The sequence below is a fragment of the Atta cephalotes genome, assembly GCF_000143395.1.
Source record: "Atta cephalotes unplaced genomic scaffold scaffold00068, whole genome shotgun sequence".
In the NCBI taxonomy this organism is placed as follows: domain Eukaryota; kingdom Metazoa; phylum Arthropoda; class Insecta; order Hymenoptera; family Formicidae; genus Atta; species Atta cephalotes.
Genome location: NW_012130132.1, coordinates 547,446 through 564,706, shown reverse-complemented (window position 1 = coordinate 564,706; position 17,261 = coordinate 547,446). Strand labels below are relative to the sequence as shown.

General features: G+C 32.8%; 1 protein-coding gene across 1 annotated transcript in view; it reads left to right on the top strand.

Moving 5' to 3' along the window:
- Window positions 1–17,261, top strand: part of LOC105623959 (protein turtle-like) — a 247,436-nt gene that overhangs the window by 103,119 nt on the left and 127,056 nt on the right. The window contains exon 4 of the mRNA XM_012205328.1: window positions 2,015–2,125. Within this exon, the coding sequence (XP_012060718.1) occupies window positions 2,015–2,125 (111 nt within the window). The remainder of the gene's footprint in view (window positions 1–2,014; window positions 2,126–17,261) is intronic.

Below are 17,261 nucleotides of genomic sequence, written 5' to 3'. Positions count from 1 at the left end.
GTAGTAAGTAGTAGTAGTATATATATATATATATATATATATATATATATATATATATATATATATATAGTGATTGAAGGATAAAATCCATACGTTTTAAATTAAAGATAAACAAACGTCTCTAATGAAATCTATATTATCATCTTGATAATATACATGTATTCATGTGCTACTATATGAAACTCAAATTCATGTATGCATATTATTCGTTACATTTTTTATTTTACCTTGCGCCATATAGCTTTGAACGCAGGTTGACAATACTAACTTTGCGCTCATAGAACATGTTTTGAAAATATCGCCACGTACTTCGGATACAGCTCGACGATATGAACAAACAAGTCACGCCAGCAACATGGTGGCACCGCACTTCGCTCGAGAACAAAGTGCAGTGTGATTCGAGCTATCTACATAAAGATTCCCATGAAGCCTCGATTTTGCGCGATCGCCTCGAGGTTATACATATACGATGTCAATCTGTGCGTAGCTTGCAGTCACACAGTGCTGCGATCAAGAAGTGCGCGCGAGGGCGGTTGCACTGCGAAGCCGAGTAAACCGAATCAGAATATTTCACCATGCATCGAAGACGAGTCTTATCGAGATCGTTTATCGAGTTTTCCCTACTACGAAAGCTCGTCTTCGCGAACGCGATCTTTTTCTATGCTAGCTGCACCTTCCCAGAAGGGGAAGAGGAAGCACGAACGAATGGAGCGTGTACCGTCGATCGACATCGTCAATAACCGAAGGCAATTCCTATACGACATTCGGGCGACATATTGGGATGAGACTCTCGTTGACTTGTTTGCATTTACCTCGGTTGTATCGCGGATGCATCGGACTGGCAATGAAAGGGAAAAAAAGTGCTTGGCAATGCCGCGTCAGTCAAAAAAGCTACTGCTATTGTTGCTGCTTCATTTCCTCCCTTTTTTTCCTTTCTCATCATCGGCTTTATTTTGCTTATTGTAGTTGGCCAAGGTATGCACGAAGCCTCTCAAAAGTACAATATTATACTCATAATTAATCAAAACTGATGTTTATAAAAGTGATTCATTTTAAGGTGAATAGGTGAATATTTTGAAAATTTTATTAAAAAACATTCCAAATAAAAAACTGTATGGCGACTTTTCTTTCTGTACCATATAATTTCATATTCCCTAGTACAATTTTCTTTTACAAAATTAAAAAATACATTATATATAAATATTTATTTTTTTAAACAATAAAAAGGTAAACAAGACTATTAAATGAATAAATCAAATACGTCATAAGGCTGAGGTTTACCTGCTGCATTCTATACTTCAAACAGGACGTTTCAGAATTTAAGTGTAATTTTTATAGTTATAATTGAGGTTAACGCTTAATTTTAATAATCATAAGTATTTTAAATTATAATTTTGCAACGTCAAAACTTAAAGTTTTTAATTCACATTAAGATCTTGCATTTCGTAAAAAAACGCTAAATACAGTCGAGTGACTGAATATTAATACCTAATAATATTTTCATGTAAATTTGAAATACATCTTTCAATATAAACTACGTGCTGATTACTATCATAAATTAAAATAATCTCACTAATTAAATTAAATCGATTTGGTCGATAATAATGCTGCTAATCCTAATAGCAGAATTATTGGCACAATATTGACCAAATATTGGCTCGATAAATCTTTAATGTTTAACCAAGATATCGCCAGTAAATTATTACTAGGATAGTATTTTAAAATCCATAAAGAATACTTATTGCAAGAAAGGATTCAAATTTATGTAGACTTTTTTGACTATCTCTAGGGCGAATTTTTTTTAATTTTAAATTAAAAATCTATTATATTTTATATATGACATGTATATTTTATATTATATTCATATATAATGAATATTAAAAACGGTTGTATGTTTAATTCTCGAAATAAAGTTATCCTGTTTAAAGATTTCTTTAAGCCACATTTACGACAACCTCAGCTACCAAACTGGAAAATATGCATATCGTTCACATGTCGGTTTTTCTGTTTACAGTGCCACCGACGAAGCCGATAATCTATGATGCGAAGAAGCGAGACATGAGTAAACTCCTCGAGGCTTACCCGGAGGGAGCTGACCTGTTCCTGGTCTGCGAGGTGCATGGAGGTAAATGTCAACCATAATGTTAACATAACTTTATGTACACTTTCAATAGTTGCTTTATAGAATAGTTCGAAAGAAGCATTTGCATATTAGTGTTTAATTTTAATCATAAACATTCGTATTATAATTTTGCAACATCAAAATTAGAAGTTTTAAATTTACAAGGTATGCACTCGGTTTTATTATACTCAAGAAGCTTATCACAAAGCTTTGTAGCTAACATAAATTATCTGGAGTATATATAGGATATATATATATATATATATATATATATATATACACGATGAATATCTGATATTTTGAAATTATGAGAAATAGAAACGAACAAAGATACGTATCTCTGGATATTTTTATTCTAAAAAATTATTAAAAAGGTTTTTTACAAAAAGTTACTATACTTTTTACATGAACACCTTTAATAATACGAAGGATTATTGAATCGAAATTCTATTTCACGCTAAATGCGCTGCAGCATATCATTAGTTATATTGGTACGACGGTCATAATTCGATTGCGTAAAGTGATGCTTGGCATCCTTAGTAAAATAAACTACATTGAGGAAAAAAGTTATTGATTGAAAAAAAATATTAGTTGATTCGACTAAATGCGAAAGTGTCAAACAAATATTTGTTTTCAAAAAAATTCAAACAATCATTTTAAATTACACGTGAGTTTATTGATATAACTCACCTATATATTTGACCTAAATACTAAATATTTCAACTAAAAAATCACTACGAATTCTAAACGCTTTAGTCAAGTTAATTGCGTTTTTCACTGGCAGAACTGGTGTACACTCAGTGCACTTAAAGTGTTACTGTTGTATAGTAATCTGAATGTAAAAGAGATATCTCAATTAATAAACTACTCAATGTATATTTTATCAAATACCACAATAAAATGTATTGAGGATTTTACGGTTTAATTCGTTTCTATATTTTTATTCAACGTACATCTTTACGTCGATTTTTGTACAACGGCTTTAATGTGCACTGAGTACGCACTAGCTCTGCCAGTGAAAAGCTAACTTTTTTCTCAGTGTACTTGAAAAAGTTGTATATACAATATTTGGTGGACGTGTAAGTTTTAATGAGAAGAAGTTTTGTCTTATTGGAATACATTATTGGAATGCAGGTGTGCAATTTACGGAAAGATAAACAATTTTAGCATGTCCAGATAATTATCAGAGCAATGTCAGTTCATTAAAGAAAAATGATCCGATAATCATATTCTTTCTTAGAAACTTACAAGTCCGCCAAATGTTAGCTGTAACTTTTCCTGATTGTAGTTTATTTCACCAAACGTGAATATTTTATGCGATTAAATTGTCATCGTCATTGACACATATACTAATGACATGCTGTAATGCACTTGGTATATTTGAAGTGAAATAACGGCTCAAAATCCTATACTAAAAATCCTCATGTAAAGTAGGTTGGTAATTTTCCGTAAAGGACTTCTTCAATTATTCTTTAGAAAATAAATATCCAGAAATATACATGTGTTTTTTTTATTTCGCATCATTTCAAAGTATTAGAGATTTATCGTGTACACTCTGTATATTGTACACATAATTTGAGATTCGAAGAAAACGAAGATACATAATAACTAATTTATGCTCTTCAATTATATATTAAAAAAAAGCGTATTATGTCAGCTTTGCATGACTGAACATAACTTATACCGATTAAAAAGTATTTAGAGTCAGATTCCGATTCGCATTACTTTCGTGAATTCGCGGACAAACGATCATCGCGCAAGAATTGCTCGAGGAAACGAAGAGACGCAAATGTACGTCGTGCGTACCGAAAAATCCCATTTTGTCGAAGAATCGTATTCACTGGCGCGAGGCCAATTCCATTTAGAGTCCTCTACACAACGCACTCGAGGAAAATTCTGCGAGTTGGTGCGGCAGCAGAAGATGGGCCGCGAGGCCGGGAAGAGCGGAGGATAGCTTAAAAGAATCACTTTTTCCTGGTAGGCACCGAAACGACGCTGGAGCGACTTGTCGCACGGCGGGCGAATCTATCCTGGACTTACGCCAATTTCGATCCCCGTAACTGCCACCGTTCCGATGCACTCGCCAGAAATCGTGCGCTCGCTTCCGTCGTCGTCGGAAATAAATTATTGCGATCGCGCCCGAAACCTTTATCCGCGGTGACTATGTCTTTAACCCTTTCAAGATTGAGTATAAAAGAAACATAACTTTTTATTTACGTTGATTGTACTTTCAGGATATATTTAAAAATTTCTTTTAAATTCTGGATAGAGAATAGTTTCGAATTCTGAACCGGTGTTGGTTGTCATCAATGCGCAGTAATTTTGTTTTAAAAGTAGCTTTAAAAGTACTTATTTTTTGACAGAACAACTACTTTATAAAGATTTCAAAATGATAAACTTTTTTAGTGCGAAAGCTCACAGAATTAAATTCCGGTGTACTGAAAATATATCACGTTGTGAGAGCATCATATTTTATTTTTCATCTTCTCGATAAAAATCTGTAGATGACGAAGTAAAAATACTTTTTATTCCTTTCTATATTAACGTCTTACGGAAATGGTAAATGTAGGAAGAGATGAGAAGTTTGGTATCCAAGAAAAATCAAGAAGGAGAAGAGAAGGCGGAAGTGAACTCGCAGTTCGCCGCGTTGTTGTGTAATCAACTTCTTGAAAAGTCGCCAAATTCGATTCAGGAATTTATACGCGAGCACCTAGCTCCTCCAACAATACACAGCATTTTTATCTAAGAACGTATTTTCAAAAGCATCTAATAAATTATTTAATTATTACTTATATCACTTGTAAATATTAGAGTAAAACAGGATGAAATGTATTATGATAGTATTATGAGCCACTCTTTCTCAAGATTAGTTCAATTTTCACTCTTTAGAGTGAGATTTCACTCTAAACACAAAAGAATTTAGAGAGTGGGTATTAACAATTTTGGGTCAAAGTTATTTCGATTTTGAATCAAAATTACTCCATTTTACGACATGAAAAATTAAATCGTAACCTTTTATTAGATTTTATATTATATTGTGAATTTGTTGTTAGACAATGAAAATGATAGTTTTCTTGATAAAAAATACGAAACAGTCAATGAAACTGACGATGAACCGGATCCGAAGGCTGAAAAGGAGGCGAGTAGACAATGAAAAGCACGTTGGCAGAAGATTAACGTATAGTTGACTTCGTCCCTGCTGGGCGCGATGAATCCGTTGGATTCGTGCCAATCTTCCCGTCGACATTGCCGAGCCACTATTTTCAGTTTAACACAAGCCTCGACCTGCCTCGACGTCGTCCGCCCTCTCACACAATTCCATCGCGGGATTATGGATTGTTTCGAACTAAGTTTCATTTCCCGAGAATTCCCTACGCGAACTGGCTACCGCATCACGTCGGCAAACGTATATTGCGCTTCGATATCATTGAATTTCAAAACGGCAGATAAATAATTAATCGCGCGCCTCAACATTGGCTGCTGAAATACTTATTAGGATTCTGCAATCGTGGGTCATGTGGTAACATAATTTATAAAAAAATAACCGTTACAACAGAAAGAACAGTTTTAAAATATCTAAAAATTTGATTAGATACAGATCTGAAAATAATTTTGTCGGACTATCAAAAGTAATTAAGAAACTGAAGTAATGTTACAAAAAGTTTTTGATATTTCAGCAAAATCGTTCTTTTCGTATATTTTTCGAAAAAAATTATTCTAGGAGAATGAAATTATCGAGAGTCAATAAATCTCATTCCCTTCCGAATATCAATTTTTTATTTTCAATTGTAACAATTTCTTTACGGAATAGAATATTTTTGCTGAAATGAAAAAAAAAATTTAACTAGGTACGCTTAAGTTGAGTTGTTAGAACTTTAGTACTAAACTAAAGAAACTTTTTATAGCATTGCTCACCAGGCTTCAGTTTTTTACATAATTATTTTTATGGCCCAACAAAATTATTTTCAGACTTGTATTTGCCTAATTTTTTTAATATTTCAAGAAAATGATTTTTTCTGTATCTTCATTTTTAGTCTTCAATCTTTTAAGATAGATATGATTTTTGTCTTGAGATTATAATGCAGCGTATTATATCGAAATTGACAAAGTATATATAACCTCGATGTAAAATAACTCGATGAATTGGCGATTTCAGATATTTTTCAGGAATTTTAAGAATCAACGACTGCATTCGTATTTCACATTTCGCGCAGCATGGCAATGATTTGAAATTATTGCACGTTCTAGGTCGCTCTCTTTCTATCTTGCTCTTTTTATTGTTGCACTTCTATTCTTGCGTTTTCATGTGCTTCTTATTTATTATTACGTTTCTATTGTTGCGGCTGGTTGAGGATTTCCAGGACTTTACACGGTTCATCTAGCTTTCGTCACGAAACGTTTTTTTATCGTTAAAACGGAGGAGAATTTTCTCAGAATATTGTGTTCAGTCTCACAATAACCGAGGTACAGCTTCACAATCTGAACTGAAACCTTCAGATATTAACGGTGGATATATTGTATTTACCTATTGTAGAAAAATATTTTGCCTATTATATTTTATTTACCTGCTGATGATTTTTATGGCTATCTCTATGCAAAAACGAGAAGATTTTTGAAATTATTTAGCATCATATTTAAAATCGAGATATAACACATCATAAAGACATCGTTTAGACGTTATATTGTGAGAATTAATGTCTTAACGATGTCTTTAATGAACTTTCAACAACAGATCATTAATGATAAATTAGAAATTAAAAGCGAGTTGTAAGCAAATCAATAGCGTGTTACAAGACATAATAAGTTAGTAATCAGTGACTACATGGAGTGACTGGCTAATTCTATTTCTTATTCTATTTCTTCGATTTAAATTACGTTATGAATAAAAAATCAATATATATATTTGCAATCTTTATTGAAGATACCAGAACTGACTGGCATAATCTAATGAAAATTGAACAATTTAATATAACTTATGGATGCAAGTTTTTAAAATTGATGATTTATAAGTGACTTATCATTAGTATGATATGAGTGATGTTAACGACTTATTATAGAAAAAAGTCTTAAGTTTTCTAAACAATAAGTCATTATTTAAGTTTTAATTTTAAGTCGTAAAAAATTGTCCAAATCATAATCGATTATTCTTCTCACATTCGACTATTATTGTCAATTTCTTATGGCTTAAGACTTAAAGTTTGATGTATTATTATTAGAAAGCCTATTATGTGTCGACTTTATTGGATATTTACTTCTCTTGATAGCTTCCATGTTAAAAAGCGTTAGTTGGCATATATTTAACCGATGTAACATAATTCCCCGGTCGCCGCAACGCGATGAGTTTTTACTGTCGTTGCAATTTCACCTTTCGCCGCGTTTCGGCGTCGAGCGGAAGCGCGCTCCTCGGGACAGGTGATTTGTCACACGGAAGCGAAACGAGCTTGCCTCGTCCGACTTGCCGCTGGAGTTTTTCGCACCCGCGTACAGGTAGCTGATGACTTCAGGGCGGAAAGCTCGTGACGAAATGCGAGATGTGACAGAAAAGGAAGAGGGAGGCAAAGTAGTAAGAAGGGTCGCTGCGGCAACGTTAAACGGAAGATGCGACGAGCGAACTTTCAGCGCGCACTTTGTACTCCCGTCTTTTTCCTCGCTAGCGTTTCTCTTACTCTCGTTTCGTCTCTGGATAGGGAAACTCGTTCATCTGATCTCTTCGGGAACAGCTGATTGCTCGTATTTCTCATTCGTCGAAAAATATAGAACGCTACTTGTTTGCACGACTTTTCCGTTCCCTTGCTTCCTTGCGAACTTGGTGGTTGCGAACTTTGTCGTACTCTCTTGATTTTTGTGTTCTTCTATTGCTTCTTTTTATAACATCCACTTAGGAACGTAATCAATTATCTTCTCTCGCCATTAAACGTTTTTATAATATCGAAACACTTGCTTGAATAAAAGCTTGAATAAAAGATTTCTCAATTTAAACAAATACAAAATTACAACATTGGTGGAAGGAGGCCACAGCCATTATTCTTCTCTTGTGTTAATATAGTTTAAATAAAACGTTTTACGAATTATACATTAATTTAAATAATATTTTTTCAATGTAATAATTTAAATAATAATTTAATGTTTTACTTTTTCATATTTGATCTTAAAATTTCGCTTGCCACGAGCCAATGGCCCCCCTTGACAAATTTGTATGCACCAATGAGTAACAACATCATTATATCAATAAATAAATAACAAATTTAGAGTCAAACAAAATATATGTGCATCTGCACGTTTTGAAGCCTTTGTACAAATATTTATCCGGTCAGATGCTGTAGATTTTCACGAGTTTATTTTCCTCTTTCGCGTCAATGAGCACAATAATTACACGTACCTTTTTGCAGACACTGCGAAAATCTCTTTCGCTCTAAACCGACAAAACGAAAAATTTTCAGATATAGTATGTGTATAAATCGTTGCACATTTAACACCTGCGTCGTAAAATATAATAAATTTACGCCAATTTCATAATGCAGCGTTTGCTGCCGCTGCGACAGTCTAGGCACGTTAAACAAAGGAAAAAAAGACCGGAAAGAAGATTCCCGCGGAGAAATGAGAATATTTTTGCGGCTTAATTCAAGGTTCTGCGGTATACGTCGAGCAGGAATACGTCGTTGGCCAGTATATGAAAAGAAATAAAGCACATACCCTGTAGGGAATACTGAAATTGTCATCTCGGAGAATATAATTCGTGCACGAATAATAACCGTTCGATTCCTCTAGTTATTAATTTTTCATGTTTCAGAAAATAAATACTTTCAGTTAACATTAATAAAACGATATCACATCTATTCTTGGAAAAAATTTCCAAGAATTTTTGTTGATTGCGACATTTGTTGACTATGTATTTATACAAATTATTTCAGAGATTTTATTTTAAAAACCTTACCTAAATTTGTTGATGACATAAACACAGAAAGAACGAATTTTGCTAAAGTATCTTAAAATTTAATTAGATAAAGATCTGAAAATAAGTCTGTTAAATCGTCAAAATAATTATGTAGAGGACTCAACCAATGCTACAAAAAATTTGTATATTCATAAATCTCTACCGATAATTATTTTAACAGTTCAAATTTTTTTTTAGATTTGTAGCTGCTAAAATTTTTAGATATTATATTTTAGCAAAATTGTTCTTTCTGTGTAAAAAAAAAGTGGTTACAAAAATAGTAATTATAATAATAATAATATCGTTTAGGAGTGAAAGCAGAAATATTGTAATCTAATAATAATGCTCATTTATGGCAACAAATAATTTCATAAGGAAATATAACGACGCAAATAATACATAATTCCGGTATTAATACGCAGAACATATAATTCAGTTTTAACGATCGCCATCGATTTAACCATGGCTCGGCGAGTTCTTCGAGCTGCTCACCTGGTTCGTAATCGCAGTTTATTCGCGGCACACGATTTAGCACAGCTACTCTACGAGTTCGGCGCAGCCGGTTTATCGAGCTAGCAACGTCAGCGAGAAATAAAGACCCTATTAATGCGAAGCGGGATTAGGGTAGCTCGCTCAAGTGCAGCTTCTCATTGCTCGCATCCTACAGTTCATGGTCGAATTTTCGGGTAACGATTCGAGACACCGTTTTCGCCGTCAGACTTGTGCTTAGGCGAATATTACTCGCAATTTTAAATTGTTATTTAGTTGTCCCTAAGGATGTCTTCTCGGATAAACCAAACTGGAACGTATGACTGACCTGGAGTATTCACACATAAATTCAAAATAATAAAATACAAAATTTTATACCTCTTTATTAAAGAGTTAAGAGTCCGTTTAAGCATTAAATCATGTATGATAAAGCCGTGCATAGACACTTGCATCACTATAATATAATATAATTTAATTATTTTTTATATTATGAAAGAAATAAGTTCTCTGAAATAAAAATGCAATTAAATATATATATAGATCTGAAAATAATTTTGTTAGGTCATTAAAGTAATTATATAGAAAATTGAAACATAATGAGTAATATTGTAAAAAATTTTGATATTTTAGCCATCAGTTTGAGCGTCTTATAGGAATTTGGTTGGACTATCAAATAATGTATACATAATTATTGGTAGTCTATCAAAATTATTTTTAAATCTAATTGAATTTTTATACTGAAGCAGAACCGTTCTTTTTTTGTATAATGACTCGAGCTACTATAATATAATTTTATTATTTCTAATGAAATCAGTCTTGTGGATATAAATTTTTTGGGTAATCAATTTATATTCTTTCTTTTATAAATTCATTTTTGAATATATTTATACGTTATATAAATCACAATAACTCACTGCGTATTGATTTTATTAAATGAAATTTTGCGCGAGTGCTATCAACGTGCACGTTATCATTTCACATGAATGTCTTCAGTATCAGATACAATGCGGCAATTTTAGTGCGCCGGGTGGCTATGTTTGTAATGTCCTGTACTGACGTAAATCGCCTTCCATCTTCCTTAATGTCACTATCCTTAGACGCCAACAAGGAACTACTACAAAAAGGGGATTGTCGCTTGTTACGTTTGCGAAGAGAAATATATCTGAGAAGACAAGGTACAAAAACACTGGGTGTAAAGCTTGTGTTTGAGAGAATAGAAACGTCACGTTTTTTGAATGTTATGAAAACATATTTTTTCGAAAATTAATGATATTATTCGACTTGCATTTTTAATTCACAAGTTTTTTTTAGGCAGATATGAACGTAGAATATCTATTTCTTTGAATAATTACTATATTATTAATATTATATGACAATATAATTAATGACAATATTATTAACTCTTAGTTACACACATGATAATTTTTTTTACTACACTATTAATAATTCATAATGTCTAATTACATCTAATTTAAGTCGTAATCATTTCTGTAGGTCGCTAACTGTTCTTACTCAAAATGCACTATTGGATATCAAAGGAGTAATAGTAACTCAATCTTTTGAATTAAATAATATTTTGTTATTTTTAACTTCCATGTGTATCAAAATGTAAATCAATCCATTTCTATGATTAATTTCAATTATAAACAATGTATTTATATTAACATATAAATTTAATAAATATATAATGAACTAATTTTAAGTGAAATTTAATACGTTTTCTTGAGTAAATTTAAATTATTTAAATTATTTAATTCTATTATTTTAATTAAATTAACGACATATTCAGTGGACCTATAGATATGATTAAAAATAATTTAATTATATAATTTGATATTATGAATTTAATAGAGGAGTTAAACAGTGGAGTTAAACAATGTAACTCAAGAAATGTATTTTTTACTCAAATTTAATTTATTATTTATTAAATGCATATGTTATTTATTTTGAAACTACTCACAGAAATGGAATGGATTGATTTACGTTTTGACATACATGGAAATTAAAATAACAAAATGTTATTTTTTAAAAAGGCTGAATAACCATTGATTTTTGATATCTAATAGTATATGTATAATGGATTGTTCGTGACCTGATTTAATTTTCATCACTTTTACAAGTAAAAATGATTAAGTAATTCTTACATACAGTTTTAACATTTTTAGAAAGTATTTATAAGTTATGTATTAAAGTTATGTATTAAAAAAAAGGAAAGAAAAGAAATCATTATTATTAATTTAGTCAGGTGCGCTCCTATTAAGGAAAAGTTCTAAAGAAAAGAAATACACAGAACACGAATAACCCAATTGTGTGTACTAAGGATTAATATATGTATAAGACTGTTTTTCTTTTAAGAAACACAGAAGAAGTGTCGTTGTATTTTTGTTATTCATTGAATGCTGAATAGAACAACTGCTTGTGTTGATTATGTCTTTTTAGGAAAGCAACCGTAGTTAATAATTTCATTGATGTACAATGTTACTGGCATAACTACAGACATATCTGCTGCTTTTGGTGAGATAATTAATGATTGACACGTCTAAAATACCTATTCTCTTTCCCTCCTGTTTCCTTGTGCTTGTCATCGATGCAACCGGATGACTCGGGCGAAGCGAAGCCGCACTTCCGTCTTGCACAATGCGTTTCCGACACTTCAACTGGGCCGAATGCGGCACTTTACGCGCAACAAGCAACTCGCCTATGGAGATCGCGAGAGTGGTTTGCAACGCGAATCCGAGTCGGACACAAAACGCGGCGGACAGCTCGAAAGGATGGTCGAAGCGGGATAAAATCCGACATGACACGCTTCTGTTTACCGTATACACTGGGCTGCATATGCAAAGCGAAACTTTCTACCCACTTTGTACAGTGCGTTTCATAAACGTTGGCGTGCGGTGTCACGCCGTTTTTTGCCAGAGTGCAAAGAGTGGGTGACATGTATCGTTCGACACATGTCGTTAGACATTGGAAACTACATTTTTGTCGCTCTTTCAATTCTAAACTTTGTTGTCTGTTGATGCACATGTTGTGTTGAGCACATTCTCGCATTATATGAATTTTTCGGGATATTGTGTAATACAGACAACAAAAAGTATCCTTCAACCAACTGTAGAACATTTTACGTCATTTTAATAACAAATCGATTAATTATGTTTTAAATTAATAATTAATTAATGTTACAGAAAAGCCAAGGTGTCATTTTACATTATACTTTCAAATTTTTTTTTATGTTTAATTTTGAAAGAACCTGTGTTAGAAGGTTCTCGCTCAACTCACGAGAGGATAGCGATGGGCTTTAATTTATTTTATTGTGACATAAAATACTGTAAAATGCATGTGTATCGTCCCTTACGAATTGACCTCGTCGACCCGTAGCGTCTCGTCATTAGACCTCCGATATCCTCACATACTATGCAAAAGATATTCCTGCTCTAAGGAGTGTTATAGGACGCAAGAGAAAATTCTCCGATTTATCCAAAGAAACTTGTTTACCACGTTTTAAAACGAGCTAATTTATGAAATTGGTCAAGAGATTATCATCGCAGAGAGAATGTAAAATTATAAAGCCTTTTACATTAATGTTTCTTATTTTATATATATTTCAGCAGATCATGCTGTGTTAAATGTGAAATTAACGTCTGCTGTATACAATATTGTGAGAATCAACATGGAGAAAGTCAATAGACTTTACCGTCGAGTTTGACAAGTTTTTTATCTCTTGATCGAAGTAAGTTTTGAAGCAAAATAATTTATTGTTACATTTGCGAAATTATTTTCTTCTCAAAACAAAAATGCGAAACGACGAAACTTTGTAAATAAATCGAGCATTAATATTTTCTACTTTACGCGCGTCCTTATGAGTAGCAAAGTTTGCGGTAATTCATGCTTCGTTGGATTTGTACCTTTCATATTTGCGATTCTTAGCGGTAATGCTTTTTTCATTCCGCTTTGAAGTTTGCAAATGGTTGGGGCCAGGAAATCCGCGCAGTGTATCTTGCAGAAATTCAAACTACATAACGCATTGACTGTAATTCCTAATATCAACAGAACTTTGGGTCAGAGTATTCCCTGAGGAACTACTGTGCAACGATGCTCAGAGATTTGCGTTGTGCAAACGCTCTCTCTAAAAAGGAAACTTCGTGTCCGATCAGCATAAATGGATATCTTCTAACATTATATTATATTTATATTATATTTATATTTATATTATATTATATTTATTTCGTCACATTTATGTGCAGCCAATCTTGTAAGTTTTCATTACTCTCCAAATTTCTTAGAATAAAGTCTCATTTCAAAAAAAAGAGTGAGTTATTTTTTTTTTTTTTTTTTTTTTTTTTTTTAAATTGAATCTCAATCTAGTAGAGTTAAGATGCTGCTACTTTTATTCAAAAATGCAAATTTTTCACTCTTTCTCAATAGTGACAGCATTTTAACTTTTTTGAAGTGAAGATTTTACTCCAAGAAATTTAAAGAGTACGTAGACATTATTAATGATGAATTAATTTTTCTCACATTTTATATATTTTTATCACATACACTGAAAGAAATGTATTTGATATTTGTGATTATAATTGTGTATTAATATAATTAAGTAAGGAGTTCTATTTTTATAATTATTAGTATTATAATAATAATTATTTTATAATAAATAGTTTATTAAAAAAAATATATTAACCGGCATTGAGAATAATTGTAAATCATAATCAGATTATGATAATTGCAACTATTTTTTTCTTTCAAGTGTATTACAACACATTTTCTCCCCCATAATTTGACTAACTCCATTGGCAAATATTAGTAATGTTAATAAAACTGAAATTTAACTTCCTGATTGATTGTTACCAAATTCTCATCGGATTTAAGAGCTGTTTGACTTTCCAAATGTAAATTACATGACTCACATAGATTTTTACTATTCTCCCTTGAGGGAAATTTTCATTTGCAAATCTTCCACGCGAGCTGCAACGGGTTGTTTTAAAACTCAATTTGCAAAAACAATCAGTCGCAATCGCCTTAAGTAAATAAAAGCTCCACGGAAATGCTTTCAATGTAAAAATACTGATTCTTTCATTCTCGCGCTATGTAAAATAAAAAAAAAACCTCGTCGCGTATCGTCACGTGAAGTTCCACCCTTGAGTTTCTTCCCCAATCACGAGCTCTTGTGCTCGCCCGCGATCGTCGTTGATTCAACGCGACCATTGGAAATAATTGACCCCACTCTGCTCGTATTTCGCTGTAGGGTAAAGGCCTCACGTTTAAAACTGGCTTTGCAGGTATATTCTTCGAAAAGCGCTGGTGAAACACCACGACGCGCTGGCCGCTCATTCTGCCGCGTATTGTTACCACACAATACACGGTGTATTTCCACCGGTGTGTTTTCAACGTGCCATGGCCACTGTCCGGCTGCCTGCATTGTCGGTGCCGGGCGTTGCATCGAACGTAATTTTACAGCGTCACGGAGCGAAATGTTTGTTTTAACACGACCCAGCAGCCGTAACGCAACGTTTTTCTGTCCATCCCTCACTTCTCATCTCGCGGTGAAACGATGTTTTTATTCCCTTCCATGTATTTCACGGGCACGTCTCGCGCATCCCGATTATGCCCTTGCCTTTACACGACCGCGAAAGGCGTGCAAGCTTTACACATGCTAATAATGGAGAAAAAAAACGTTGATTTGTCGAACAAGGAAGTTCGTTGAACTTGAAAGTTCGTCTCTTGGATGAATGGATACTCGATTGCATCCTATATTTGCGATATGTCACTTAGTTCAATTGGTATTTTGAATGACATAGTCTAATATCGGAGAAAAATGTAACGTAATATGCGCTAGAATTCTAATAAATTATATGAAATTGACGGGTCCATGTTGTTGAGATAGGCGCCATTTATACAAAATTTATTTATTTTTTTTTTTTTTTTTTTTCTGATAAATGAGCGATCATCGTATAGCCCTATGTCGTAAAATATTTTTTACATTTTATAAAACAAATCAAAGTTGTTTGTGCTTACAGTTTTGAGAAGTAGTATGAATTAGCTGTAAGGTAATAATTATTTGAATAGATTTACTATAATTATTGTAATTATAGTCTAAATCTATTCGTATGAATGTATTTTTTATTTTACAATTCCGATTTTTTTTCAATCAAGTAAAATTTGTCAGTAAGTTCGACAAAAACAACTACAATATTTTTACTAGCCTTGTGAGGTAAAAAATGATTCATCATTTTTCTCCGTATTGTGTAAATTTAAATTTATTCGTAATTTATTACAGGATTACTTTTTTATCCGTTTTAATTTGATTGGTTTTAATTTGATACACCTTTTCCCACGTAATAACGATGATACAATTCACAATAATGCGCATTTATTCTCATAACTTTTGTGTGATTATTGCTTCCATTTGTTTCATCGCGATATTCACGGTATCGCGCGAGTTGTTCAGCGGAAAAGTTATTGGGGTTGAAACTCGTAAAACGATGAGGCAACGCCCGGGAAACAGATATTCGCGCCGCGAAAGTATCTGCACAAATATACTCGGAACCGTTGTTTTACGTTTCTTAACGAGAACAAGCGAAAGCGATCCTGGAGATGCTGTTACAGCGGTTTACGCGGTGTTACAGTATTTAAAACGCCGTAACGTCATAAAAATACGTTGCGACAGTGCCGCGACAAGGTACGGCACGATAATGAGTTTAGTTCGCGACGACTTTTAATACGAGGTTTTCTGGGTGCGCGATCCAGCACAGAAGTCGTAATAACCGTAATAATCTGCGCCACTTTATTATTTGGCATAAATGTAATTTTAAAACAGTTAAATAAAAAGAGTACTCATAAATATATGCATTCTATAATGAAAATATTGAAACAAAAGTAAAAATAATAAATATCTAGCGATCATTAGAAATAAAAAAAATTCATTCAGCTTCATCTGCGAAAAGTTTTATTCGCAAGGAGATCTCAGTTTTCATTAACTTATTCATTAAGTTATTGATGTTTGATATTCTTTCTCGAGAGAGAACTTATGATCACTCACTACACGCTATGTTTCATATATTATGTCTGTGAGAGATTCGTTCTAAAGCGAGTTCACTGGCAAACGCAAGGAAACGGATGGGCAAAAGCCCTCCGAAGTACCACCGACGGAATATATTTGTATCCCGTGGGGCGACAGGAAATTATTCCACAGGGAACAATAGAAGCGGTGGTCTCGATGGCGGAATTAATTATGGTGTAGGATTTAATGAACGCGCTTATTATCGTCCTCTTTTTAAGACAAGGTCTCGCGGCGAGATAATGCGGAAGTGCCGTCGCGACAGGAAGGAAGTCGCGAAAACGTACGATATTATTCTCGAATATGAGTTACGATGACAATTTCTTTGCGAAACTCGTCGAGCAGTACTTTTAAAATCGAAATTTCTCCATCATTTCAAAAGATTTTTCCGGTGAATTTTTAATTTTTATTTTGAATTTTCTATTTAATATTTTACAAAATTAGTGAATTCATATAATTCATATAAAAGTTATACATTTAATTATTTATGTAAAAATAAAATGAAATTCATAAAAAAACAGATTATAATTTATAAAATTTATAAAACAAAACAATGAAAATGTAATATATAAAAAAGAAATCTATAAAAAAAATTATGAATTGACGCATTGAGAAATATCTTTTGAAATGATCACTTTTGTATTGACATCTCGATACATATG